The 26,030-nt window shown below is 40.5% G+C and overlaps 1 protein-coding gene across 1 annotated transcript; it reads left to right on the top strand.

Moving 5' to 3' along the window:
* The first annotated feature begins 16,698 nt into the window (after positions 1-16,698).
* LOC104091770 (protein WHAT'S THIS FACTOR 9, mitochondrial) lies at positions 16,699-23,537 on the top strand. The gene is made up of 3 exons (XM_018769329.3): positions 16,699-17,286; positions 18,145-19,030; positions 23,230-23,537. The coding sequence occupies exons 1-2, from the start codon at positions 16,819-16,821 to the stop codon at positions 18,967-18,969; spliced, it is 1,293 nt and encodes a 430-aa protein (XP_018624845.1). The 5' UTR covers positions 16,699-16,818; the 3' UTR covers positions 18,970-19,030; positions 23,230-23,537.
* Positions 23,538-26,030: the final 2,493 nt, after the last annotated feature.

Here is a 26,030-nt window from a genome sequence, read left to right as displayed (position 1 = left end):
TCAGTGGTAGTTATCTTCAACTGTTGCTCCAAATCCCCTTTTTCTTTAGCGAGAACGTCCTTTTTCAAGTTAAAGGCTTTCAAATTATTCCTTCCAATTATCAGCTTCAGCGCGTAGCTCAATCACTTGCTGATCAGTCTAAGATATCCTTCTCATGAGCTTTGTACCTGTTAAATTGATCTGTAGAATGACAAAGGAGAAAAGTTATAAACCTAGAAGAAAAGAAAGAAATATAAGAGAGTGGGGTTATACCTTGAGGGCAAAATGAATAACATCATTCATTAAGGTCAAGGAGCTATGGGGTTCAAGTTTCTCCCTTTACATAGGGCATATCAATGGTTTCAACCATACAACAGCTCGGCTTGATTTCTTTAATAGATTTTCACCGTCGGGCACTTCAATCAAAACTTTATTCATGCCTTGTCTACCGCTAGAAGGTCCGGCTTCTTCACAAGAAGCAGCGGCAGGAACGACAACATATGTGGGTGCAGGCAAAGTAGCCCAAGAAACGGGAGGATTAACAGAAATAGTAACTAGGGTCACTAAAAGAGAGGCAGGTGGTGGCTCTTCAGAAATGGGGCCAAAATCTTCTTCACCCCCAAATCCTTGGGCGAAAAGTCTATCAACAGGACTTAAGGGGGGATTACCAGAATGGTCAACATCTTCATCCTCAGAGATGTCCAAGTGAACATTCTCTGGTTCATCAACAAGACTAAAAGGCATGGAGCCTGAAAACAGTGGCTTCATCATCTAAAACCACGCGTCTTCTGACTCGTGGCTTCCTCACTAAGGAACCATCTTTATTATCTTCTTCTTCTTCAGAGTCACGGACTTCCACATTTTTCCTCTTAGAAGAAGATATTCTTAGAATTTGTTCTTGTGCAAAGCTAACAAAAAGTTTGGCAAAAGGAATAGAAGCGGGGTTGATGCCACGAATGAAAAACCCTAGAAACAGCAAAAATAAAAGGGATCAAAGGAAAGAAAAAAGAGCAAAGGCAAATAAAATCATGGCAATAAAAAATATCGTGGGTCTTTACTTTCCATCAAAATTTTTGAGAAAGAAATTTTCATGATCTCTGGTCCATGGGAGCAGAAGTCAATATTTTTTTTACCCAGTCACGAAAGTTAGAGATTTCTCTGAAAACTTCCATAAAAATGAACATAATCGCATGTAAGAAAAAATGGAACATTGAGAGAAACAAAGAAATAGAGAAAAATACTCATGTGCAAAGTTTCACTTCTCAAGGAAGAGCATATTCTCACCAGCCACTAAGTCACGAGTGGGAACAGCTATAAATCGGGCATACCAACCACGGTCACGGTCATCCTCGAGGCTGACTAAAACTCTCTTACTTCTTGCCACAAGAGAAAAATACCCTTACGAAAGAGCTTCGGGGAGTATAGATGGAGTAAGTGACGAAAAGTAAAAGGAGCGGAGACCAAATTTGATAAATAACGAAGGCAAGCTACTACCCTCCACATGATCAGACCTATTTGGCCAAGGCAGACATTGAAGTAACGACAAAATTCAATGATTACTGGGTCGATAGGAGGGTTGAATCCTAAAGTAAAAGGTAAGTGTAAATAAATGAATAACCTTCACGATAAGAGGTAATTCTATCATCAGCACTAGGGGTACCACTGGCCAGTTGCATTCAGGCGAACTGAGGGAAGGAGACCAGAAGTGATCAAACTAGGGTAATGATCACCAGGGTTAAGTGATGCTATGGAAGAGGCCTATTTTCTCATAGCTTCATAATCTGATATGAAAGAAAATTCTTGAGTAACAATCTCAGACACGGTAGGCTCTCGCATGGGTTCATTGTGATCTTTACCTCTAGAGGAAGATCTAGGGGTTATGGAAGTTCTTGCTCTAGAAGAGGAAGGTTTGGCAGTATTCTTCTGAGAAGGGGTAGAACTGTGATTAGATAGAGATCCTAAGATACAAAGTCGACCACCTCCTCTACTTCTAGTTCGGGTAGAAGAGGGAGGAAGTTCATCAACAATCACTATCTTGCGGGGGTCCAATGATGAAGAGGGGTTTGAAGAACGGGAAATCATTTTTAATGGTGAAAATACAAAGAAAGAGAAAGAGTTGCAGGAAGAGTAAGAGTATGAATGCAGGAGAGAAGAAGAGGTTTTCAAAGTTGTATATGATACGGTATTTATAGGGAAGAACCGTCATTATGAACCATCATCATGGAACCGTCACTTCAAACTAATGCAGTCGCAGAAAACTTAAAAAGGCGTTGAAAATTGCAAAACCAATTACAATAAGACACGTGTCTTGAGCATTAAATGGACAAGACGCATGTCTCATCGTTTCTGAAGAAAGCATTATGATGGTTGGGAAGAGGCGACAAGATATTTCCATCATAAATAAAATTACCACTTACTGAATATTCAGTTGAGAATATTCAGAAAGTGGGGGGACTATCTGTATTGATATAAAAAAGGCATGACACGTAGATCAACAACGAGGTGACAAGTGGCACTTATATTTGGTCAATAAAGAAAGACAGAAAAGCACGGATAAAATACCCACGGTATTTTATCAGAGAAGGTACCGGATCTGACAGCTGGAAAGAGAAAATAAGCACGAGATGCATGAAGACCATAACAGGGGAAGATTCATGAATCGGTTGTAAATATGGAAATGAAATCAGTATTAGCTTTGATTATGCGTGATCCTCTATTATTACCATAATCGTTACAAGTAAATTTAATAACGGGTAATTAAGGCAATTAATTCCATAACGAGTCATAATCAAGTAAGAAAACCGTTATAACTGTGTATCCTTATATAAGGACTCTTACCTCATTTTGTACGATCATCTGAATATTTTAAAATATATGCAATCAGTCTTTTACTTGATTCAAGATAATAATCCACAATTTTGGGAGAAATTAGCAATCAACAATAAGCTTTCTTTCCTTTGCTTATCATTCTAGTTATTTATTTTACTCCTGTATTTCTAGAAAAGTGAAGTAAATTTAGTTATCAGTAATCCGATTTTCTTTAATCATATCTTTGACCACAAAAGTAATTTTTGGATTAAACACAAAGAGTGTAAAATTGTCAAATAGTTGTCCATAATGCATTTCTACATGGTGATTTTGATAGCATAAGTTTAATGAATATTCTTGAGGGATTTTCCAGACATGGAGAGACTTAGAAGATCTACAAACTTCATAAATCTCTATTTGGCTTGAAGTAGACTCCTACACAACATAACACGAATAATTAACGGAAGCTTTGATGTAGATATATAGGTCTTGAACAAAGCCACTTTGACTACTCTGTGTTCACTAGGAAGTCAAGTGATGACCGATAATCATGATAATATATTTTGATGACTTGCTAATTACTGGGAGCAATTAATAGTTGTTGTGTCACACCAGAAAAAGTATGTAACGGAAAATTCAAAATGCAGGACCTGGATGAGCTCAAAGTTCTTTTTAGGAATTGAATTTATTAGATCCAAGCAGGGCATTTTGATGTGCCAGGGAAATATGAAACAGAAGCTGACATTATTAAAATATGAACAATATTAAAAATGATCACGGAGTTAAAGATAATACAGGACCCTAAGAAGTTGGTGAGAAGGTTGTTATACCTCACCATGACAAGGTTAGAGGTAGAGTTTGAGCTGGTACAAATCCTAAGTCAGCATATGCACACTCACAAATACCACACATGAAGTAGCAATACATAAAAACTGCTCCAAAATTAGGACTCCTAATGCCCATCGAAAGTATAACTAAACTCTTTAATTTCCTTCTATAATTTAGATAAGAGAGCTTGTCTGCATACCAGAATATCAATTTGGAAGTCAAAGAAGTAGGAGACGGTTTTCAACAGTTCAGCTAATGCTAATTAAGTTCAAGAGTACGACTTCATGTGTACGTAGCTAACGTTATCTGGTCGATATATAGGTTTGCTCAAGAAAATAACTTGGCGCTAATCTTAGTAAAACCCTTGGTAGACCACAACATGAACACTTGCTAAGAAGTTATAAGGAACAATTGAGTTATGTTGGTTAGCTTAATTGTTAGTTGATTAGACTATTAAGAAGTAGTTAGTGAAATGTCTACAAATTAAATATACGAAGAGAATAATTTCGACTGATCTCTCTCCTCTCATTAATTGAAATATCCTTCTTTTCTTTCAACTGATCTCTCTCCTTCAAGGTGTCTTACCCTCTTGCATGGTTGCTTGCAGTCTTGTTTTTTCTCTCCAACTTAAGTTTTCTTATCCGTTATTCAAAATTACGAAGGTTAACATATGAATCCCTTTTTCCCATAAAACATAAATAGTGCAGTACTGATTTTTAACTCTTCTCCTAATAATTAGTATTGACTCAAACCAAATTTATTAAAATAAAATGGTAGAGATGTGAACTATAAGCAACTATCGTGCAGGGTAACAGGTTAGCATTTCGTATATTGAGTAAAAGTACTTGTGTTCAACCAAATAATTAGAAAGAAATGAAGTTTTAAGAATCAACCACTGTAAAAATGTTGGGGGGGAATCATATTCCTACTCTAAATTTGTGTAAAAAGTAATCTACCTTTTATATCATTTGATTCACCAACATAATAAGTTCAACATTATTTGTAAAGTGAAAAAATAAATGAATAGTAAAAAATTATTACGTACTAATTTAAAATGATGAAAGAATTCTGAGACAAAATATAAATTTAAAATGATTCATCTCAATGAATGATTTGGTTAATAGAAATAAAAAAAATCAAAAGAAGGGGCTAAAATATTGAAATATTATCATCCAATACTCAATATATAGCAATTGTGCAAAACATCCGTAGATTTTGCAACAAATTCGTAATAAAGGAACTTTTCTATTTACAATGAAAATTGGTTTAGAGAATCACAAAATATAGAACAAGAATGGGAAGTAGAACATAAAGCGGACTTAGCAACTCTCATGCAAAAGGATAAAAAAACAGAAATAGTAATATGTTCTAAAAGTAAAAAATTTACATAAAAGAGTGTTCATAATCTTAGGAGGTAATATGAACATTATTTTTTATTAAATTACCGGTTAATGAAATATTTCAATAATATTGTTTACTCTTAAAATGAGTAACAATTAAATTTGTACGCGGTTTAAAGGATACGTGATTCAATTTAATACGAATGATCTATAAAAATAAAATAATTAAAGTAAAGAGAAACAAACGATCAAACCAAACGTGATGGATAATTAAGCTTAGTTTTTGGATGAACACTTAAAATTGACCCCGATAAAGCCCTCGAGACGGCCTCGGTTGCAACTAGGTAAATAAGCAACTAAAAACACTATGAATAATAGCTAGAGAACAAAAGTGAATTTTTATTCCTTTGATATGCATGCCAATAATAGTTTTAAAATAAAAGGGTTCTCCCCTTTATATAGTAGGGGAGTTTCAATTACAAGTCTAAATAAGGCAAAAAATCTTCTCCTTCTAGTAAATGTTGACATGCAATCGATATCGGGGGGGATTTGCGTTGTAACATCCGGTTGAGGGTGGATATTTTACGGCTCCCCACTTATCGTGCCTAACCGTTTTTCCCCTATCTCGGCCCTTCACTCTGCTCGGACCCGATGCTCAGCCGTATCCGGTCCCGGGTGCACCATTCATCCTCTCTGGGCTCTGAGACGTGGAACCCTTCGGCTTTACTCAAGGTCATGCCAGATCGTGCTTCCCTCTCATTTTTTTATAGGAAAATCGGGGGTAACCTTATCCCCGATTTTACCCATACACAGATACTCCCCTCACTTTTCGGAGAGCACATTTATCGAAACGATGAGAAGTAATTAATTGACCCCGGTTCCTTCCTCCATACGCTACAATCGGGTCGACGAGTTAGTAAAATGTCCCATCAATCACGTTGTTCTGACTTCGGACATATGTCAGCCGCCGGTTGACCGTCCTCTAATACAAACGTCACGCATTAATTACCTCCCTCCTATAAACTCTTCGGTTATTTTTTTACTTTCTTACTTTCCAATTTCAAACATTCTTAAATTACCCCCGAACTTTTCACTTGCTCATAATTCTTTCAAATCTTTATACATTGTTCTTCACATCTTCATTTTTTCATCTCCAATATTCAAATCTTCATATTTCGTCTTCGAATCTTCAAGTTTGACCTTCAAATCTTCATACTCATCTTCAAACTTTCATATCCGCCTTCAGATCTTTATATTCCCAGATATCGATGGCGAATACCTCAAAATCCATGCCTCAAAATACTACTTCTTCAACTGCCACCCCAGCTTCCGACATCAAAGCGACCCTACTGGCAGCGGCCGCTGAACCTTCCCTTAAGGATTTTATTCTCGGAGGTTATTCCATAGACAATCATTTTAAGGTCGAGAAGGACTCAAAACAAGGGGATCGCGATGAGGAGGTGTGGAGGTATATCTACTCCATCACCAAAGACATGCTTCCGACGGTCTGGGAGGACTACAAGTGGGAGGGCAAGGAAATGGTCATCCCCGGACCTGACGAGGACATTACAACTCATATGGAGGGGTACTTAAGCGTTTTTACATACCCCTTCACGCTTGGCCAGGTCGACCCGGTGGTCCTCGACTTTTGTAAAAGGTACGAGGTCTGCCTCGGGCAGATCCATCCATCTTTTTGGAGGAGCGTGATTCTCCTCCATCACTTTGTTAATAACACGGAGGAGCCCCGGTTCACTATCGATCACTTGCTCCGCATCTAGTGCCCCCCAATCTTCTGAGGGGGGTTAATTAAGCTTGCCCGACAGGCAAAGAAGGCTCCCTTCTCAAGTATCGACGAAGACAGGGACCGGGGCTGGCAAGGGAGATTCGTTCGGGTAAAGACCGAGGATTTCATTCCCTCCAATTTTTTGTCGTTCCCCGAGAAGTGGAACTCAAAACGTAAGTTCATCTTTCTTAAGTAGTTAAAATAGTTCTTTTATTTTATTCTTCTTTCTCATCACCCGATTTACCCATTATGCAGCGGTCGCCCGAGTCCCCCATTTCAAGGAGTGGGTCAAGGGGATCTGCAAGCAATTGATGTACTCCGAGCGCGAGTGGCACAAACTATCAAAAGGCAAGTGGGAGGCATGTTCACATGGTGAGTGTTACTTCCTCCCCCGATTGAATTTCCCTTTTGTTCTACTGTCATTTTGACTAAGTCCATTTCTTTATCTATAGGTTTGCCCATGACCAGTGAGCTTCGGGCAGTAGATGAGGACGAGGCCCATCCCCATCTGCAAAACCTTTCGCTTTGGGACAGCCTGTCACCGAAGCCGCTGTGAAGAAGGAGGAGAAGAAGAGAAGAAAGAGGGGGTCTTCTGGCTCCCCAGATGCGGATGCCGAGGCCAAGAAAAAGAGGGTCATGGTCATGCCGGACCTTGATTCCCTTTACTAGCTCAGGGACTACCCTAAAGATGATGACATGGAGTTTGTCACTCATGAGCTGGCCATCGCTGTAGAAGAGTGGGTAGCACCGGAGGGAAGCGACCATAAGGCTGAACCCTCTTCAGCATGGGAGCCCAAGGGAAATCTTGTGTCTATTACCTCTCAAGAAGCTACTCCGGCTCTGAGAGAAGCCGCCGACGTCATTGACATTCCGTAGTCACCGTCTCATATGGATTCTCTATTTGACGAGACCCAGGCCATTAAAAAAAATCGACTGAGGCATCACAGGCCATTGATGAGGTCCTCAGCCTATTCTTTGAAGGCATGGACATTGGTGCACTGGAGGACTACTCCGGGTTTGGCCACTTGGAGATCCCGAAAAAGGATGTGCTATTGGAGTTAGGTGGGCTGAGCTCGAGCCCAAAGATAGTGAAGCAGTTTCTCGCCCCGAGCACGGATCCCGACCGTAAGAGAACAGTCATGTTTACGATGTCGGCGGATACCAGGGTGCTGTCTGGGCCAGTTGGCATAGCCAGATACCTCCTTTGCTTGGTGACCGAAAAGGACGAAGCAAAGATGAACGAAATGGGTGCGCCGAGCCTTTTTAATGAGGCACAACATGCGCTGAACAGGGTATGTTTCCCTTTCCTTATATCCCTTAAAGTATTCATTTATCCTTAGCATAGTTTAATGATTTCATCACTTTTGTTCCTCAGTCCTCGGTGCTCCACCATGAGAGCTTCCATCAGTCTCGAATAGAGGTGGGTCATCTTGAATTCGAGCTCAAGGAGTAGGTCCGGCAAAAGGACATGTACAAAGCTCTTAGTGAGAAAAAAGATGAGGCCCTCAAGGACCTCCCCATCCTCCAAGCCGAGCTGGAAAAAGCTCAAAAGAAGGCCTCATCGGTGAAACGGGAGCATGTCATGCTGGTCGAAAAGGTAAGGGTGTTTGAGATTAATAACGAGAGGCTAAGCGCAACTACTAACGCCACAACCTTGCAGGTCTAAGAGAAGATAGACTTGATCGACAATGAATGAGGTTAAGGCCACGGCCGAGGGGTTGAGGAGCAAGATGGATCTCCTGGCCTTGGAAAAGGATGCCACCAAAGAGGATTTGGCATCAGCCATGGACCAGCTTCAGGTGATGGTGGATAAAGCCGATAAATGGTCTCGGCTGAACGATGAACTTCGAGAACAACTAGACTCGGCCATCTCGGAATGGGATGCCCTCGATCGGGAGTACACCGCACTGAAGTCTAAGTTAGAGGCAACTTCGAACGCGTCCTCCAGGGTTCAGGATATGCTGGCCTAATATAAGAATGGTGTGGAGGTGGCTGAAGCATGTATAATAACAAAGGTCGAGTACGTGAAGTGGCTATCCCAGAGGGAGACTCTCGAGGATATTCATGCCCGGGGATTCAATCTAGCGGCCGAGATCAAAGAGGCGAAGAGCCGAAGAGGCTGGGGCCAAAGAGATATACGAGCCCAAGGGTTCGGGTAGCGAGCCGAGCTCCGACGAAGACTAGGCAGAAAATGCCTTAGTTCATTTTTTGTTTTCCCTTGTACATTTTTTTTTATTTTGGGGCCGCTTCATAGTGCCTCTGTAAATACTTTTGATATATATAAAAAACAAATTGGCTATGTTGTGTCCTCTACTTTTCAGTGTTAGCTAACAACTTTTTGTTAACATATGACATTGATGCCTTAGCATAGAATTTGACATAACTTAGAGTGTTCATTCCCCTAGAGCCTGGATGAAGCCTGGTTTAAGTAATAACTCCGATTTGCTTTGACTTCGGAATATATGATAAAAAGGAAGCCTTTAAAATACTTGAATGTTTTAAATGAACATGATTATTCTTTGCCGAAGGTGGCTCTTTTTATGGTCGGGTCTGAAGTATGCTTTCATAGGTTTTAACCATGTGTAAAGACCTTACTTTCTATGTACGGACTCAGACGTCTCCAAGCCGTTTAAGTTGGTCGTAGCCTTTCATGTTTGGTCCCTACCTAGTAGGCTCGGTACCTCCGGGATTTGGTAGCCCAAATTATCCGATCTTATTGTCGGATAGCAGTCCCCAGTTCGGGGAGGCGCGTAGGCTTTAGGGTTTTGAACCCACTATCTAAGTAGCTTAACGATAACATCGCTGGTGCAAATGTGAACTGATGAATTATAGAAGGTAAACTTCTTTTATTACTTTGAATGTAGAGAACATAATCGAAGGTATAAAAAGCTTTCTGCTATTGCAAGAATGAGCTACACGGGCATGATTCGTTTGACCATTTGACCCTTACAATTAATTCTAATATTCAAGCATTGGCTTTCAATATCAAATTAAAATGCCTTCTAAGTTTCCGAACTCAAGATCTTCACTTAGGGTGTGATGGGACCCCTAGTATTCGAGACTGAACTTGTGAGGGCTCGAATACTATTGGTCCAATATGGGTAATCTACAATACCGGCCTTAGGCCGGTCTTCAAAACTAGGGTAGCACGCTTTACTATTGCCTCGTTAAAAACATTGTCGTAAAACCCACTTCGGGGAAAAACCGGTCCAAGAAAAAAAGAGTACAACACGTGCTTTCAGACCTAATCCTCATGTTTGACCTCGACTGAATACCTGCACGGGTTAGTTCAAAGCATAATAAACTACAAAGGAAATTGTGTTCGTACCTTAGCAGTAGTACCTCTTTAAGTGTGCCACATTCCAGTTGTTGGGTAGTTGTACACCGTTCCCTGGCTCGAGCTTATATGAGCCTTTTACGATTATATCGGTGACTCTGTATGGACCTTCCTAGTTCGGGCCTAGTTTCCCCTTGATTGGTTCTTGGTATGCAGTGTAATTTCCCTAATACCAAGTCCCCGACTTGGAAGTGTCGAAGGTTAGCCCTTCGGTTGTAGTATCTCTCTATTCGTTGCTTTTGGGTTGCTAACCGAACTAGGACAGCTTCTCGTATTTCGTTCGATAAGTCTAAGCTCGTGGCCATGGACTCGTCATTCGACGTCTCGGTAGCATATTGGAACCTTAGGCTCGGTTCTCCAACTTTGACCGAGATTAGAGCTTCTGCACCGTAGACTGAAGAGAACGGTGTTGCACCGGTGCTTGACTTTGAAGTCGTTAGGTATGCCCATAAGACCTTAGGAAAAATTTCTTTCCACTTTCCTTTTGAGTCGGCCAATCTTTTCTTCAGGTTTTGGAGTATAGTTTTGTTTGTTGATTCTGCTTGACCATGCCCACTAGGCAGGTAGGGTGTCGATAAGATCTTTTTTGATTTTGTGGTCTTCAAAAAATTTACTAACTTTGCAGCCGATGAACTGTCTCCCATTGTCGCAAGTGATCTAAGCTGGTATCCCAAACCGGTATATTATATGATCCCAGATGAATTCAATGAACGGCCAAAGGGATAGGACTGAGTGAAGCATTTACCCCAATTGATAAATCATCGGGGTGTGCCTCTAGCATTCGTTACATTTTCGAACGAAGTTTTTCGCATCCTTTTCCATTTCTTTTTAGTAATAACCGGCTCTGATCAATTTCTGAACCAAGGATTTCGCTCCCGAATGGTTACCACAAGTACCCTCGTGTACTTCCCTCATTACGTAGTCGATCTCCCCCGGACCCAAGCACCTAGCTAGCGGCCTGAAAAATGATCTTTGGTATAATTTTCCAACGACCAAGCCAAACCTGGCAGCTTTAGTACGTAGGGCCCTCGATTCCTTGGGATTCAACGGCAATTTTCCTTTCTGAAGATAGTCTATGTATTTGTTTCTCCATTCCCAAGTCAAGCTTGTTGAGTTAACCTCGGTGTGACCTTCTTCTATCACTGAGTTCATCAAATGCACTACTGCTCCAGAGTTGAATTTGTCGGAGTCGACTGACGACCCTAGATTAGCCAACGCATCGGCCTCATTATTTTGATCTCAAGGTACATGTTGTAGAGTCCATTCCTTGAATTGGTGTAAGGTCACTTCTAACTTATCTAAGTATATCCACGTCCATTCCTCTTTTACTTCAAACGTCTTGTTGACTTGGTTAACGACGAGGAGGGAGTCACAATTGGCCTCGATCACCTCAGCCCCCAGCTCTTAGCCAGTTCTAGACCTTCAATTATAGCCTCATATTCGGCTTCGTTGTTAGTCAATTTCACAGTTCTAATAGACTGCCTTATTATGTTACCCGTAGGTAGTTTTAATACAATTCCCAACTCGAACCCTTTTGCATTGGAAGCACCATTCGTGAATAGGGTCCAAACTCCTGAGCTAGTCCCCGAGGCGAGCAGTAATTCCTTCTCAACCTCGGGGATCAAGGCCGGCGTAAAGTCGGAAACGAAGTCTGCCAAAATCTAAGACTTTATAGTAGTCCAGGGTTTGTACTCGATATCGTACACGCTAATCTCTACGGCCTATTTGGCTAGATGGCTCGAGATCTCGGGTTTATGCATAACATTCCTTAGCAGGTATGAGGTTACAACACATATGGGGTGACACTGAAAGTACAGTTTTAATTTCCTAGATGTGCTCAATAAGGCAAGTACTAATTTTTCTAAGTGTGGATACCTTGTTTCGACATCGCCTAGGATTCTACTAACATAATAAATAGGAAACTGCGTACTTTCTTCTTCCCAACCAGGATGCCACTTATCGTTACCTCGGAAACTGCTAAGTGGAGGTATAGTTGCTCGTTCGCCTTCGAAGTGTGCAACAAATGAGGGATCGATAGATACAGTTTGAGTTCTTCTAAAGCCAGCTAGCATTCCGGGGTCCAAGAGAACCCGTTCTTTTTCTTTAGTAATGAGAAGAATCAGTGGCTCTTATTTGACGACCTCGAAATAAACTGGCCAAACGCAGCTATCCGCCACTACCTTGATGTTGTCAACTATGGTGATATCTTTTATGGCTTTTATCTTGTTCGGGTTGATCTCTATTCCCCGGTTAGATACCATGAAATCGAGGAACTTGCTTGAGTTGACCCCGAAGGCACACTTCTCCATGTTGTATTTTCTCAATATGTCGAAGATTTCCTACAAATGCTTCAAATGGTCCTCTGCTCGTATGGACTTAACTAATATATCATCAATATAAACTTTCATTGATTTTCCTATTTGTTCCTCGAACATCTGGTTAAATAGGCATTGATACGTGGCACTGGCATTTTTTAGCCCAAACGACATTACGTTATAACAGTAGGTTCCGAATTTAGTTATAAAAGAAGTCTTTTCTTGGTCGCCCGAGTCCATCTAAATTTGGTCGTACTAGGAATAGGCATCGAGAAAACTCAGTATCTCGTATCCGGCCGTCGCATTGATTATTTGGTCGATGTTAGGCAAAGAAAATGAATCCTTTGGACATGCCTTGTTTAGGTCCTTATAATCCACAAACATTTTAAGTTTGTTTCCTTTTTTAGGTATGACCACTATGTTAGCTAACCAATCCTGGTACTTCCCGGATGGAACCTATTTTCAAAAGTTTAAATACCTCGTCTTTGATAAGTGCGTGCTTGATTTAGGACTACGGCCTCCTCTTCTGCTTGATTGGATGGAATTTTGGGTTCAAGCCCAACTTGTAATTTATCACTTCCGGTGGGATCCCTGTCATATATAAGTGGGACCAGGAAAAACAATCGACATTAGCTTTAAGAAAATCAATAAGTTTTTTCCTGAGCTCGGGAGTTAACCCTGTGCCCAGGTATACCTTTCGATCCTGTAGGCACTCGATCAGTATGACCTGCTCCAATTCCTCGATTGTCGATTTAGTGGCATCAGCGTCATCGGATGCTATAAAGGATCTCGAGACACCGTAATCATCCTCCTCGTTTGTTGTGTGATCCTACTATTTTTTCGGCCCGATCAGGGTCGGGATCATTGATTGTTATTTGGTTTTCTTCTCTTCGACTAGTCCCCTACTTTTTGATGTCGAGACCGCGGGCACCGAGATTACTTCCTCGATAACGAATATCTTCTTTGTGGTTGATTGTTCCTCATAGACCGTTTTGATTCCTTCTGGAGTGGGAAGTTTCAATGCTTGATGTAGGGTTGAAGGCACCGCCCTCATGTCGTGAACCCATGGCCTTCTGAACAAGGCATTGTATCTCATATCCCCTTCGATCACGTAGAATTTTATTTCTTGGGTGGTCCCGAAGTGTTTACTGGTAGGGTTATTTCACCCTTTGTCGTCTCGCATGCCATGTTGAACCTGTTTAATACTCGAACTGCCGGTACGATTTGGTCCAATAATCCTAATTGCTCTACGACCCTCAATCGGATGATGTTGGCCGAGTTACCTGGATGAATTAACACACATTTAATTCGAGATTTATTGATGACTACAGCTATTACTAATGCATCATTGTGAGGTTGGATGATGCCCTCGGTGTCCTCGTCACTGAACGAGATGGACCCCTCCGGGATGTAATCCCAGGTGCGGTTTTCCCTTGTGATAGAAACTTTAGTGCATTTTATCATTGGTCCTTGTGGGACATCCACTCCCCTAATGATCATGTTTATCACATGTTGAGGCTCCTCTTGCTCAATTCTTTTTTAGCATCCTTGTTTTTGAAATGATTTTTGGCCCGCTCACTTAGGAATTCCCGAAGGTGCCCGTTGTTGAATAGTCGAGCCACTCCCTCCCTTAGCTGTCGACAATCTTCGATCCTGTGACAATGAGTACCATGGTATTTACACACCAAGTTGTTATCCCTCTGTGCGGGATCGGACTGAAGTGGCCTCAGCCATTTGGTCTCCTTGATGCGGCCAATGGCCAACACTATACTTGCAGCATCCAGGTTAAAGTTATATTCTGATAATCTCGGGGTTTCCCAGCCCCCAAGTGATTTGTCGAAACCCTGTTTATTCATCAGACCCCGGTTGTTAGGTCCTTGATCGCTTCTCCTGTCATTCCTGGTTGGGTGGCGACCGGATCCGTTTCCTATTTTGTCCGAGTTGTATAGTTGATACCGATCTCGGACCAGCCTTGGCTCCTGGTCCATAATCCTTTTAGATCTGTCGTTCACTCTGTTGGGGTAAACAGACCCCGAGGGGCCCCCCAGCTGGTCGTCCTCAACTCTGATCTTCGACCGATACCTGTTATGGACATCGGCCCAAGTAACCACTAGGTGCTCTACCAAGTTTTGCTTCAATTGTTGAGAAGCAACGAAACTTCGGGGGTTGAGCCCTTGAGTGAACGCTTGAACGGCCCAATAATCTGCGACCGGGTGCAGATCCATTCGCTCCATCTGGAACCTTGACACGAATTCCCTAAGCAACTTGTTGTCTCTATGCTTGACTTTGAAGAGGTACGATTTCCTCGTCTCGAACTTGATGGTGCCAGCATGGGCCTTAACGAAGGCATCTGCAAGCATAGCAAATGAATCAATGGAATTAGGAGGCAAGTTATGGTACCATATCATCGCTCATTTGGACAAGGTTTCCCCAAATTTCTTCAATAACACCAACTCGATCTTATCGTCTTCTAGGTCATTACCTTTTATTGCACATGTATAGGAGGTTACATGCTCGTTTGGATATGTGGTCCCGTTATATTTGGGAATGTCGGGCATTCAGAATCTCTTAGAAATTAGCTTCGGTGCCGCACTCGGGGGGAAAGGCTTCTGAATGAATTTTTTGGAATCAGGCCCTTTTAATATTGGAGGCGCTTCCGGGATTTGATCGCCCCTCGAATTGTAAGTTTTCACCTTCTTGTCGTTTGCCTTTTCTTTTTCTCACAAGACTCCACCCATTTTGTTAGTGCTTCGAGCATTTTCATCACCTCGGAAGTTTGTCCGGGCCCGAACTCATCCGGTTCCACGGCAATTTGTTCATCTCTTCGAGCGCTTTCTCTAACCCACTCAGGCTCGATCCTATTCTGGGAGTGACTTTGAGTCTATAGTTGTGCTATTGCCGCATGTTGAGCTTGTAACATTTCGAAAATCAATCGCAAGATAACTCTATCACCTTCCCCTTTGGGTGCTTCTCGAGCCGATGGGCGAGGTGCCTCGCGAATGCTATTTTCGGGGTCAGATGGCAAGTTGACATTGATGGCAACATGTGAGTTAGCGTTGACCGAGTCAGCGATTGGGACACCATTGGGATCAGCATGGGGTACGTCATTGCTGGGTACCACATTATTATTTTCACCGTGGTGGCCTGATTCGGTGTCAACATTCAAGTGAGTAGACTGAGAATTTGATATTTTCAGATTAAACTGAAATCAAACTTCAAAGAGCAAGTGTAAAATAGAGTGTGTTATAAAGATTCATATTAAATTACCACTATTATCTTTAGCCCCACGGTGAGCGCCAAACTATTTACCCTTAAAATGAGTAACAATTAAATTTATACGCGGTTTAAATGATACGTGATTCAATTTAACATGAATGATCTATGAACAGAAAATAATTAAAGTAAAGAGAAACAAAACGATCAAACCAAACTTTATGGACAATTAAGCCTGGTTTTTGGATGAACACTGAAAATTGACCCCGGCTGAACAACACTATGAACAGTAGCTAGAGAACAAAAATTAGCTTTTATTCCTTTGATATGTGTGCCAACATTGGTTTAAATAAGGTAAAAAAATCTTCTACTTCCAGTAAATGTTGATCAGCAGTTGATATTGGGCGGATATTACGGCTCCCCGCTTATCATGCCTAATCATTTTTCCCCATAGTCTCAGCCCTTTACTCTGCTCGGACCCGATGCTCAGCCGTATCCCGGGTGCACCATTCGTCCTTCCCGAGCTCTGAGACATAGAACCCCTTGGCTTTACTCGAGGTAATGCCAGATCGTGCTTCCTTCTAGTTTCTTTACTAGAAAATCGGCGGTAACTTTATCCTCGATTTTACCCGTACATAAATATTAAAGTGCGCAAAGTTGGGAGAAAATATTCATATTTGCACCTTAAAAAAGTTTCAATGATGAAACTAATAGCATGTTTGGTCAAATTTCTCCAAATCTAAAAGCATTTTTTTTTAATTTAAAAAGTAGTTTTTTTTCAAAGTTGAAGTGTTTAGCCAAGCTTTTAGAAGGAAAAAAAAAAAGCTTTTGAGCAGAAACAAAAATAGTTTGGGAGAAGAAGAAAAAAATAGCTTCTCTCCAAAAGTATTTTTGAGAAAAATATACTTAGAACAAGTTTTTAAAAGTTTGGTCAAACACTAATTGATACTTAAAAGTATTTTTTAAATTAATTAGTCGAACGCAAACTGATTCTCGCCAAAACTAAGTAGTAATTTCATAAACTATAGGGATCCAAGTGCAGCAATTACGAAAAATTAAAAATGTAGGAACGTCGACGTTTCGCAAACCCCTTCCCTGACTTCTTTCCTCCCCATCTGCAAAACCCAGAGACTAGTTCCAATCCCTCTAGCCCCCAAAACCATACCTTAGTGCATATGCAACACAACTTTCTCACTCTCAAACACAAACCCGCATATGAATTTGATAAAAAAATCTCTATCCTCAATCCTAAAATCCATAGCCACCCAACAGTTTGCATCCCATAGTCACAACCTTCAGCACCACAGAACCATAGTAAAAGTCCGTTTAAAATGGGTGAAAAACAGAGGTTTGGACCACATAATCGATGTTCAAACGGATCTTAAAGCAGCTTGTTTATTAAAAGAAGCTATTGTTCGTTCACCAGTTGGTTATCTAACTGCGAAGTCACTTGCTGACTCACAAAAAATTCTTGGACTTACAGTTCCTACACTTAGGTTTATTAGAAGATACCCAACTCTTTTTGAAGAGTTTCCTCACCCAAAGTACCCATCTTTGCCTTGTTTTAAACTTACCCATATTGCTAAAATTCTTCATGATCAAGAACTGAAGGTGTTTGATGATAACCACACTGATTTGGTTCAAAGGCTTTCCAAACTTCTTATGATGACAACTAACAGAATGGTACTTCTTTAAACACTTTTATTTCATCATTTTTGGTCCCATATTTGTGTTACAAGATATAATAATTTTTTTTTATTTACATTTATTTGTATACTATTGGTCTGAAATGAGTTTATATGAAGTAACATGGTTAGTGAAGATACTCTAACTTGTTTGGAACTAAGGCGTAGTTGTTGATGGTGTGAATATTGTTAGCATATCCTGCTAAAAGGGCAGCCCGGTGCACTAAACTCTCTCTATGCGCGGGGTCTGGGTAAGGGCCGGACCACAAGAGTCCATTGTATGCCGCCTTACCCTGCATTTCTACAAGAGGCTGTTTTCATGGCTCCAACCCGGTGACCTCCCGGTCATATGGCAGCAACTTTAGCAGTTATGCCAAGGCTCCCCTTATGTTAGCATATCCTACTGCCCGGGAAAAAAATAGGAAAAAGATTGGAGCTTTTTCTTGAGGATTATTGCCAATTGAATGTAATTGTATTTGTCATTGTATTTTTACCAATCATGCTTATGGAGAGGATCTAGTGGACTGCAAATTTGCTTGTGATTGCTACTAATTGGAAAATGCTGTAAAAATATGAAAATTTTCTTTGCAAATTGTGGTTTTGGGGTATGATAGTTATTGGAGGACAAAACTGAAATGATAGTTATTGGAGGATAAGACTGAAGGCCAATTTGGATTAGTTATAAAGACTTCCTTCCTGGTGTAGCTTTTAAAAGTCAAGATAAAATACCTTTTATTCGGATTTTGTGAATTTCAAAATGCAGGACCAATACTGCTCTTTTTCCATATGTGGAACTTGTTTCTCTCCTCCCATTTTCTTGGTGCTAAATTCTTCTAATTTTCTTTAATATTTTCAGGTTGCGCTGCAGTCATTACATCCTTTGAAATGGGATTTAGGATTGCCCGATGATTTTGATAAGAATTTAATTAGGAAATTTCCTGATCATTTTAGGATAGTTAAGGGAACGAATGGATTGGCTTGCTTAAAGCTTGTTCAATGGCCAGAAGAATATGCTGTCTCCGAGTTGCAAAAGATGAATGAGAAGAGCACAATAGACGATGGAAGCCCTCCTGGGTATAGAGAATTTAAAAGGGGCAAAGCTGCATTAGAATTCCCAATGAGTTTTCCAAGGGGATATGGGGCACAGAAGAAGGTCAAAGCGTGGATGGATGAGTTTCAGAAGCTGCCTTACATCTCACCTTATGAGGATTCAAGGGGAATTGACCCCGATAGTGATCTTATGGAAAAGAGAATAGTTGGGGTTTTACATGAGTTTCTAAGCTTGACACTATACAAGAAAACAAAGAGAAATTACTTGAGGAGCTTGAGAGAGGAACTAAATCTTCCACATAGATTTACTCGAATATTTACAAGGTATCCAGGAATATTTTACCTCTCATTGAAGTGCAAAACAACGACTGTGGCGTTGAGAGAGGGGTACCGTCGTGGAAGACTTGTAAATCCGCATCCTCTGACTCGCCACAGGGATAAGTTTCATCATGTTATGAGGACTGGGTTAATTTATCGAAGCAAAGGAATAGACATTTTGCCGCAACTAGACAATGTAGTTGATGAAGAGGATACGGGAGAAGAAGAGAGTGATGAAGAAGAGATAGAAATGAATGATGAATGCTACGAAGATGGATCTTCAGATGCAGACACAGGTGGTGATGAAGGCTAGCATCCCCTGAACAGAGGCAATTTATTTCTCGGAAATAATACAGAGAGGAAAAGCTCTTGAGGTACCTTGACTTTTGTTACTCTCTTCCTTGAGTTGTTATGTTGGTAGTTATTGGACTGGATAGATCTATGGAAATATCTATCTGAAATGCAAGGTTATTACCATAACAACAAACAACAACAACTAATAAAATCTCACAAGTGGGGTCTGTGGAGGGTAGTGTGTAGGCAGACCTTATCACTACCTTCTGAAGTTGGAGAGACTATTTCCGAAAGACCCTCGGCTCAAGAATAGTGAAAATGAAGCAATAGACAAATAATAGTAACAAAAAGGTAATAAGGCAATGGAAGCAAATGGTACAACGAGTAATAACAAAGATCCAGAATACGAAACTACAAGAATAATGTCAATCCTACTGATAATAATGACACACCGTGTAAAAATAAGGGACTAGGAATAGAAAAATAAAAGACTAGTACTAATACTAAGACAAGGCAAAACTCTAGACTGTTTGTCAACCCACAACCCTAATTCTCGACCTCCACACCTTCTTATCAAGGGTCATGTCCTCAGTAAGCTAAGGTAGAGCCATGTCCTGCCTAATCACCCCAGCCCAATTCTTCTTAGGCCTCCCTCTACCCCTCCTCTGACCCGCCATGGACAACCTCTTACACCTCCTAACCGGGGCATTAGAGTCTCTCCTCTTCACATAACCGAACCATCCCAGCCTCGATTCCCGCCACTCTTCCACAGGAGCCACACCCACCTTGTCCCTAATATAATCATTCCTAATCTTGTCTTTCTTGGTATGCCCACACATCCATCTCAACATCCTTATTTCTACTACTTTTATCCTCTGGGCATGAGATTTCTTGACTGGCCAACACTCGGTTCCATACAAAATGGCTGGTCTAACTACCGCTTTGTAGAACTTGCCCTTTAGTCTAGGTGGAATATTCCTGTCACACAAAACACCAGAAGCGAGCCTCCAATTCATCCACCCCACTTCAATATGATGTGCCACATCCTCGTCAATCTCCCCGTTACTCTCTATTATAGACCCAAAATATTTGAAACTCTCTCTTGGGATGACTTGTGTATCAAGCTTCATGTCCAATTCGGCTTCATGCATCCTAACACTGAACTTTCACTCCAAGTATTCTGTTATTGTCCTGCTCAACTTGATACCTTTAGACTGGAGGGTCTGTTGCCACACCTCCAGCCTAGCATTAACCCCGCAACGTGTCTCGTCAGTCAGTACTATGTCATCTGCAAATAACGTAGACCATGGTACCTCCCCTTGGATGTATCGTGTCAGCACATCCATCGCAGGGCAAATAAAAATGGGCTAAGAGTTGATCCCTGATGCAACCCCATCACCGTTGGGAAATAATCCGAGTCTCCTCCCGCAGTCTTCACCCGAGTCTTAGCTCCATAGTACATGTCCTTAATCACTCTAATGTATGCTATCAGAACGCCGCTAACCTCCAAACATCTTCATAGAACCTCCCTAGGGACTTTGTCATAGGCTTGTTCTAGGTCAATTAACACCATATGCAAGTCATTCTTGCTCTCCCTATACTGTTGCGTCAACCTCCTCACAAGATGAATGGCTTCTGTAGTCGACCGCCCCGACATGAATCCGAACTGATTCTCCGAAATAGACACACTCCTTCTCACCCTCCTCTCCACTACCCTCGCCCAAACTTTCATGGTGTGACTCATCATCTTAATACCCTTATAGTTGTTGCAATTCTAGACATCACCTTGTTCTTGTACAATGGGACCATCAGACTCCACCTTCATTCTTCGGGCATCTTCTTTTCTAAAAATGACATTAAACAATCCAGTAAACCACTCCAAGCCTGCCCGGCCCGCGTCCTTCCAAAATTCCACCGGTTCTCGTCTGGTCCGGTTGCCCTACCCTTGCTCATCTTCCACATTACCTCCTCAACTTCCTCAACCTTAATGCACCTACAAACTCGAAATCACGCTGGCTTTCTGAGTTCTCCAACTCCCCAAGCACAATATTCTTGTCCCTTTCCTCGTTCAAGAGTTTATGGAAGTATGTCTGCCACCTGCGCCTAATACACGCTTCTTCCACCAATACCTTGCCTTCCTCGTCTTTGATGTACCTCACTTGGTCTAGGTCCCGAGCCTTCTTCTCTCTCGCCTTGGCTAACCTGAACAATTCTGCATCTGCCGCCAAGTTCCTCATACAAGCATACAAAGGCTGCAGTCTTAGCTGTTGTGACCGCTAACTTCGCCTCTTTATTTGCCTTCTTACCATAAATGAGTAAAATATCTGCAAAATATTTTATCTCATGTGAAAATGGAGTTTGTACTTGAGATCTCTCTGTGGCATATAATAGATCAAAAAAATGAAAATTGGAAAATCTTTTAGATTCACTGTATAATCACTGTCACTAGGAAGGAGGTTTTACTTCTATATGTGACATTTATCTACAGGTTGCATTTATATTACGGTTCATACAATGTGAGTTCCTATATCAACCTAGAAAGCAGGAAGATAGAAGTCAAATGCAATATGATTAGTCACGGACACATTGACATGGTAAACTTTGAGAAATGACATATCAATATGTAACATTGACAATTATGAACATATCATACAAAGAAATATTAAGAAATGTGCTGGTAACGGAATAGTGGAGGTGTGCACAAGGCTTAGACACCACTGCTAGGAAAAAAGAAAAAATGTTGAGACAGAAAAGACGGGATGATCTCATACATATAATTTAATAGGAAGTATCGTTCTTTGATAAATTAATTAATAGTAAATATCTTTTTCAATTTTTTAAGGTAATACTTTTATAAATAATTTGAATACCCAGCACTAAGACCGTGTTGGAGAGCACATCCTAAATACAACATTATCCACCCTACAACTAATGACATCTATAAGCTTCCCTTCGTCGTCCATATCATCTAGCTTACACCATGAAGCTAAAGTAGATAAGCATTTGAATTTCACCATATGAATAGACAATAGACTCTGATTTGCTTTCAAAACATCTAAAATTCTGTTCTCTCCAAATAATTCAGAAGACACAGCCCGAAATAGTTCTCTAAATCCTTTTCAGCTCCTTGTTACCTTTGCAAAACAGCCAGTTATTCAGAAGATCCTTAATAGTTTGCAGGGATCACCCATTTTATCCCAAAGATATAAAAAATAGATGCCAAAATTGCCCAGCTACTTCACAATGTAAAAACATATGAGCACTGTTTCAACTTCCTTTTTACTGAAGAAACATCTACTGCATGCAAAAGCACGCAACTTTGAATGACACGACAGCTCCCCGATTATCTTACACGGTCAAGGAGAATGTTTTCCGATATCTGAAGCAAATGAACAAGACAATCCTCTTCTCCATCTTCCAGAGCATTCATGTTCAGTTCCTGCAACAATGCTGCCAATGTCCCAATCGGACCAATGCCTCCTGAAATTCAGCTGCCAATTACTTCCATGGTTAAGCTTTGCCACAGTAGCATCTTTATCAGCAGAACGGCTAAACGGATCAGGGTATCTAAACTTCAATGGAGTGTGCCCTATCCAAGCATCATGCCAAAACTTAATCCTCCCCCCCCCCCCCCCCACCCAAATCCCCATTTCTAACTTGTATTCTGATTTCCTTGAAAATTATCCTACTGCCTTCTAATGAATTTCCGAAGCCCGCAACCACATAAGGACCGATTACGTCCTTAGTTTTCCAACAATCTTGTTCCCCGTATTTAGACACCACAATATTCCTCCATAAAACCTTTTCCTCATTAGCATACCTCCACAACCACTTCGAAAGAAGGCAATGATTGTGAATTTTGAGGTTTCTTAGACCCAACTCCCCATCCTCCTTGCTCAAAAGAGCAGTCTTCCAGTTAACTAAGTGATAGGCACCCTTCTCCTTATTCCCTTCCCAAAGAATTAATTCTAAATAGCTTTGTAGTCTAAGTTGATTAATAAAGCACATGCTACATGGACTCAACTATGCAGCTTCAATAACAATTTCGTCGCCATTTCAATTTACTCTCTTATTTTATATGGTTCATATTACTTTTGGTTGATATTTTTCCACATTGTATTTCATTTAACTGGATTCCACATTCCAATATAGAGAAACGATAGTTCTTTCAGCTGTTTAAGGAGGAACATATATCAATTGGACAATGTTTTTAGTTTGATTTCTCCTTCTCCTTTTGTTTTTTGGGGAAAAAGTCTTATTCGTTTCTTCTAAATTACAGGAGCAGGCATTTTATGTTAACCTTGGTACCCTATTAAGTGGATTAAGATGCAAAAATATCCTACAATTACAGAAGAAGAAGTGGAACTGTTGACTACAAGTGGTACACCCTCTGCGGGAGAAATTACAAGATATTTATACCTTGTACTTTGTGATATACAAAGATAAAGTTCTCTTGAATAAACTGTAATTTTGAATTTAGAATCATTCTTCTGTCAAATGGTGATTTGTTTCTAATATGCCTACTGATAGAAGCTGGCAGGATTTCACGGTTTAGCCTGTAAATGCTTTTTGAAATAGTTTGGTAAACTGCTGCTGTTCTTTTTGTGCGGTTGAATTTGAAATCTTTTCCCTCTTTCTTTTGGTTTTTGGGGGTGGGGGGCGGGGGAGTAGAAACTTGCCTTACTTGAGAAAAGAAGATTAGTCATCAATGGCTAGAAAAGGAGGTTATATTGTTTTTGATATCATCCTCGTGCAAGTTTTCTATTTTCTTAATGAAATCGTACGATTTAAACAAAAAAGTGATAAGTGAAGTAGGTATGCACTTAAAGTGGCAAGCTTAAATGATTAATAACCTACATTGGTAACCCTTAAACTATCAGATGTTTGGAAAAAAATACAAGTCGTAGTGTGTTCTTTATTATTTTCTGTTCAAACTTGACATGATGATTCAAAAGTTTAATGTTCATTAACCAAAATCACTTCAATGTGGTTATCATGCTTCTGAAGAAGTGGATTCTAATCATTCTGTACTTATTATGATCTACGTAAGTGGCCAACAAGTAGAAGGCTAGTATGTAGTTGGGCGTATTTCTTTTTCATACCAGTAGTATTAGTATTGCTCTTGTATTTTCCTATTCTTAGTTTTCTTTTACTACCTGTTATTTATGTTTCTTGTTTTTATCCCCTATTCTTGTTTCTTTCGCTTTGGTTCTATTATCGTGTTGCTGTTACTATTTGTTACTATTGCTTCTTTTTCATCTTTCCTAGAGCCGGGGGTCTATCGGGAACATCCTCTCTACCCTCACAATATAGGGGTAAGGTTTGCATACACTCTACCCTCTCCAGACCCTACTTGTGTGATTACACTGGAGTTGTTGTTCTTGTTGTCCTAATTTTCTTGATTTCACACTACATTGCAGGTGTAATGTTGGGCCTTAAGATTCTGTTTCTCATCCATGCAAATCTGTAACCAAAGCAGTTTGTTTATTCTTTCTTCACTGGAAGAAAGGGGGAAATCCAGAATAGTCCTGTTCAGGAACTTTAGACAAGTTGATTTTATTAATGAACTGTCATCTTTCTCCTTTCTGGTAGACAGATTTGACAAGATATCAAAATAAAGTTCATGTAAACGGATAGCATGAGGTTGACTTGTGCACATCATGGCAGAGCCTTGGTAATTTGCTGCATGTGGGTGCAAATATTTAACTCTTTGTGCACTCAAAGGTATAGCCTAGAGGTCTTTTCAGACAAAAAATGTTAAGTGATTTCTTCCATTCACCTAAGCCTTGACGAGTAGAGTCATCCAATACTTGTGTTGATGAGAGATAATAAGCATCTGATGGAATAATCGAGATGCAAGTAAATTGACTTGCACAATGAAAATATTTAATGTTATGTTCAATGTGTCAGATATGTACAAGACTGCTGCAATGTTTAGTGAGGCTTGAGTAAACTACCACTTGTTAGCTTGAACTAAAAAATTTGTGCGAGCAAGGGGTTTGTTTAGGGTTGTGCTGGATCACTGCTACAAAAGATGTCACGTTTGACCTGTATATGTCATTGGTGAACACAGTTTGGCATGTATCGTTTGGCCCATTGAGAATTTATGGATAGGTCATTTATAGTGTCAGTGGCGGAGCCAGGATTTTCATCAAGAGGGAAAAAATATAAAGAAATAAATTCACCAAGAAGTCAAAGGGTGTCAATACATAGTATATATACAAATTTTATAAAACATTACCTAACTACACAGTGTAATTTTTCGACAAAGGGGTGACACTCGTTAAATGCATATAGTTCCGCCATTGTATAGTGTTATCCTTCATTTCTGTGTTCTGAGACTTCGAATGGCTCCGTTTAGCCTTTCTCGATTTGCGTGCGCAGTCCGTATTTTTTTCGGAAAAACTTTATGTGAAAAATTGATAAAAATGTGAAATTTTGCCTTAAAACTCATTTGAGTTGACTACGGTTAATGTTTTGTGTAAATGGATCCAGAATAGTTTTTGACGGTCCCGGTGGGTCTGTATCGTGATTTGGGACTTGGGCGTATGCTCGGAATCGAATTCGGAAGTCCCTAACTTGATTAAACGTAATTTGTTGAAAACGAGTAATTTAAAGGTTTAAAGAATTCCTAAGTTTAATCGTAGGTTGACTTTATTGCTACCGGGTTCGGATTTCGGTTTCGAAATTTGGTATAAGTTCATTTCAGTATTTATGACTTGTCTGCAAAAGTTGGTGCAAAACGGAATTGATTTGATTTGATTGGGACGCCCGGTTGTAAAATTGAAAGTTTTTAAGTTTCTTTGAAAATTTCATTCGTTTTGGTGCCCGATTCGTAATTCTAGGTGTTATTTTCATTCGTATAATGATATTATTTCACTTGTGTGCATGTTTGGGTTGGAGATCGAGGGGCTCGGGTGAGTTTCAGATATGCTACGAACTATTTGAACTTAGAAAGAATTGTTGGTTTTGGCTACTGCTGATATCTGGTGGCATGTGCTTCGCGATCGCGAAGACTCTCTCATGATCACGGAGGGGAATCTGGGCTCGGAGGAGTTTCTTCTTCGCGAACGCGAAGTA

The sequence above is a fragment of the Nicotiana tomentosiformis genome, chromosome 3, assembly GCF_000390325.3.
Source record: "Nicotiana tomentosiformis chromosome 3, ASM39032v3, whole genome shotgun sequence".
NCBI lineage: Eukaryota > Viridiplantae > Streptophyta > Magnoliopsida > Solanales > Solanaceae > Nicotiana > Nicotiana tomentosiformis.
The sequence above is the reverse complement of the archived record's forward strand: the minus strand, read 5'-3'. Positions and strand labels throughout refer to the sequence as shown.

What these genes read in the sequence shown, in the direction of transcription:
- LOC104091770 (XM_018769329.3), top strand. Translation starts at nt 16,819, where the DNA reads ATGAATTTGATAAAAAAATCTCTATCCTCAATCCTAAAATCCATAGCC. An exon ending in TGATGACAACTAACAGAATG is followed by an intron (nt 17,287 to 18,144) that starts GTACTTCTTTAA and finishes TAATATTTTCAG; the next exon opens with GTTGCGCTGCAGTCATTACA.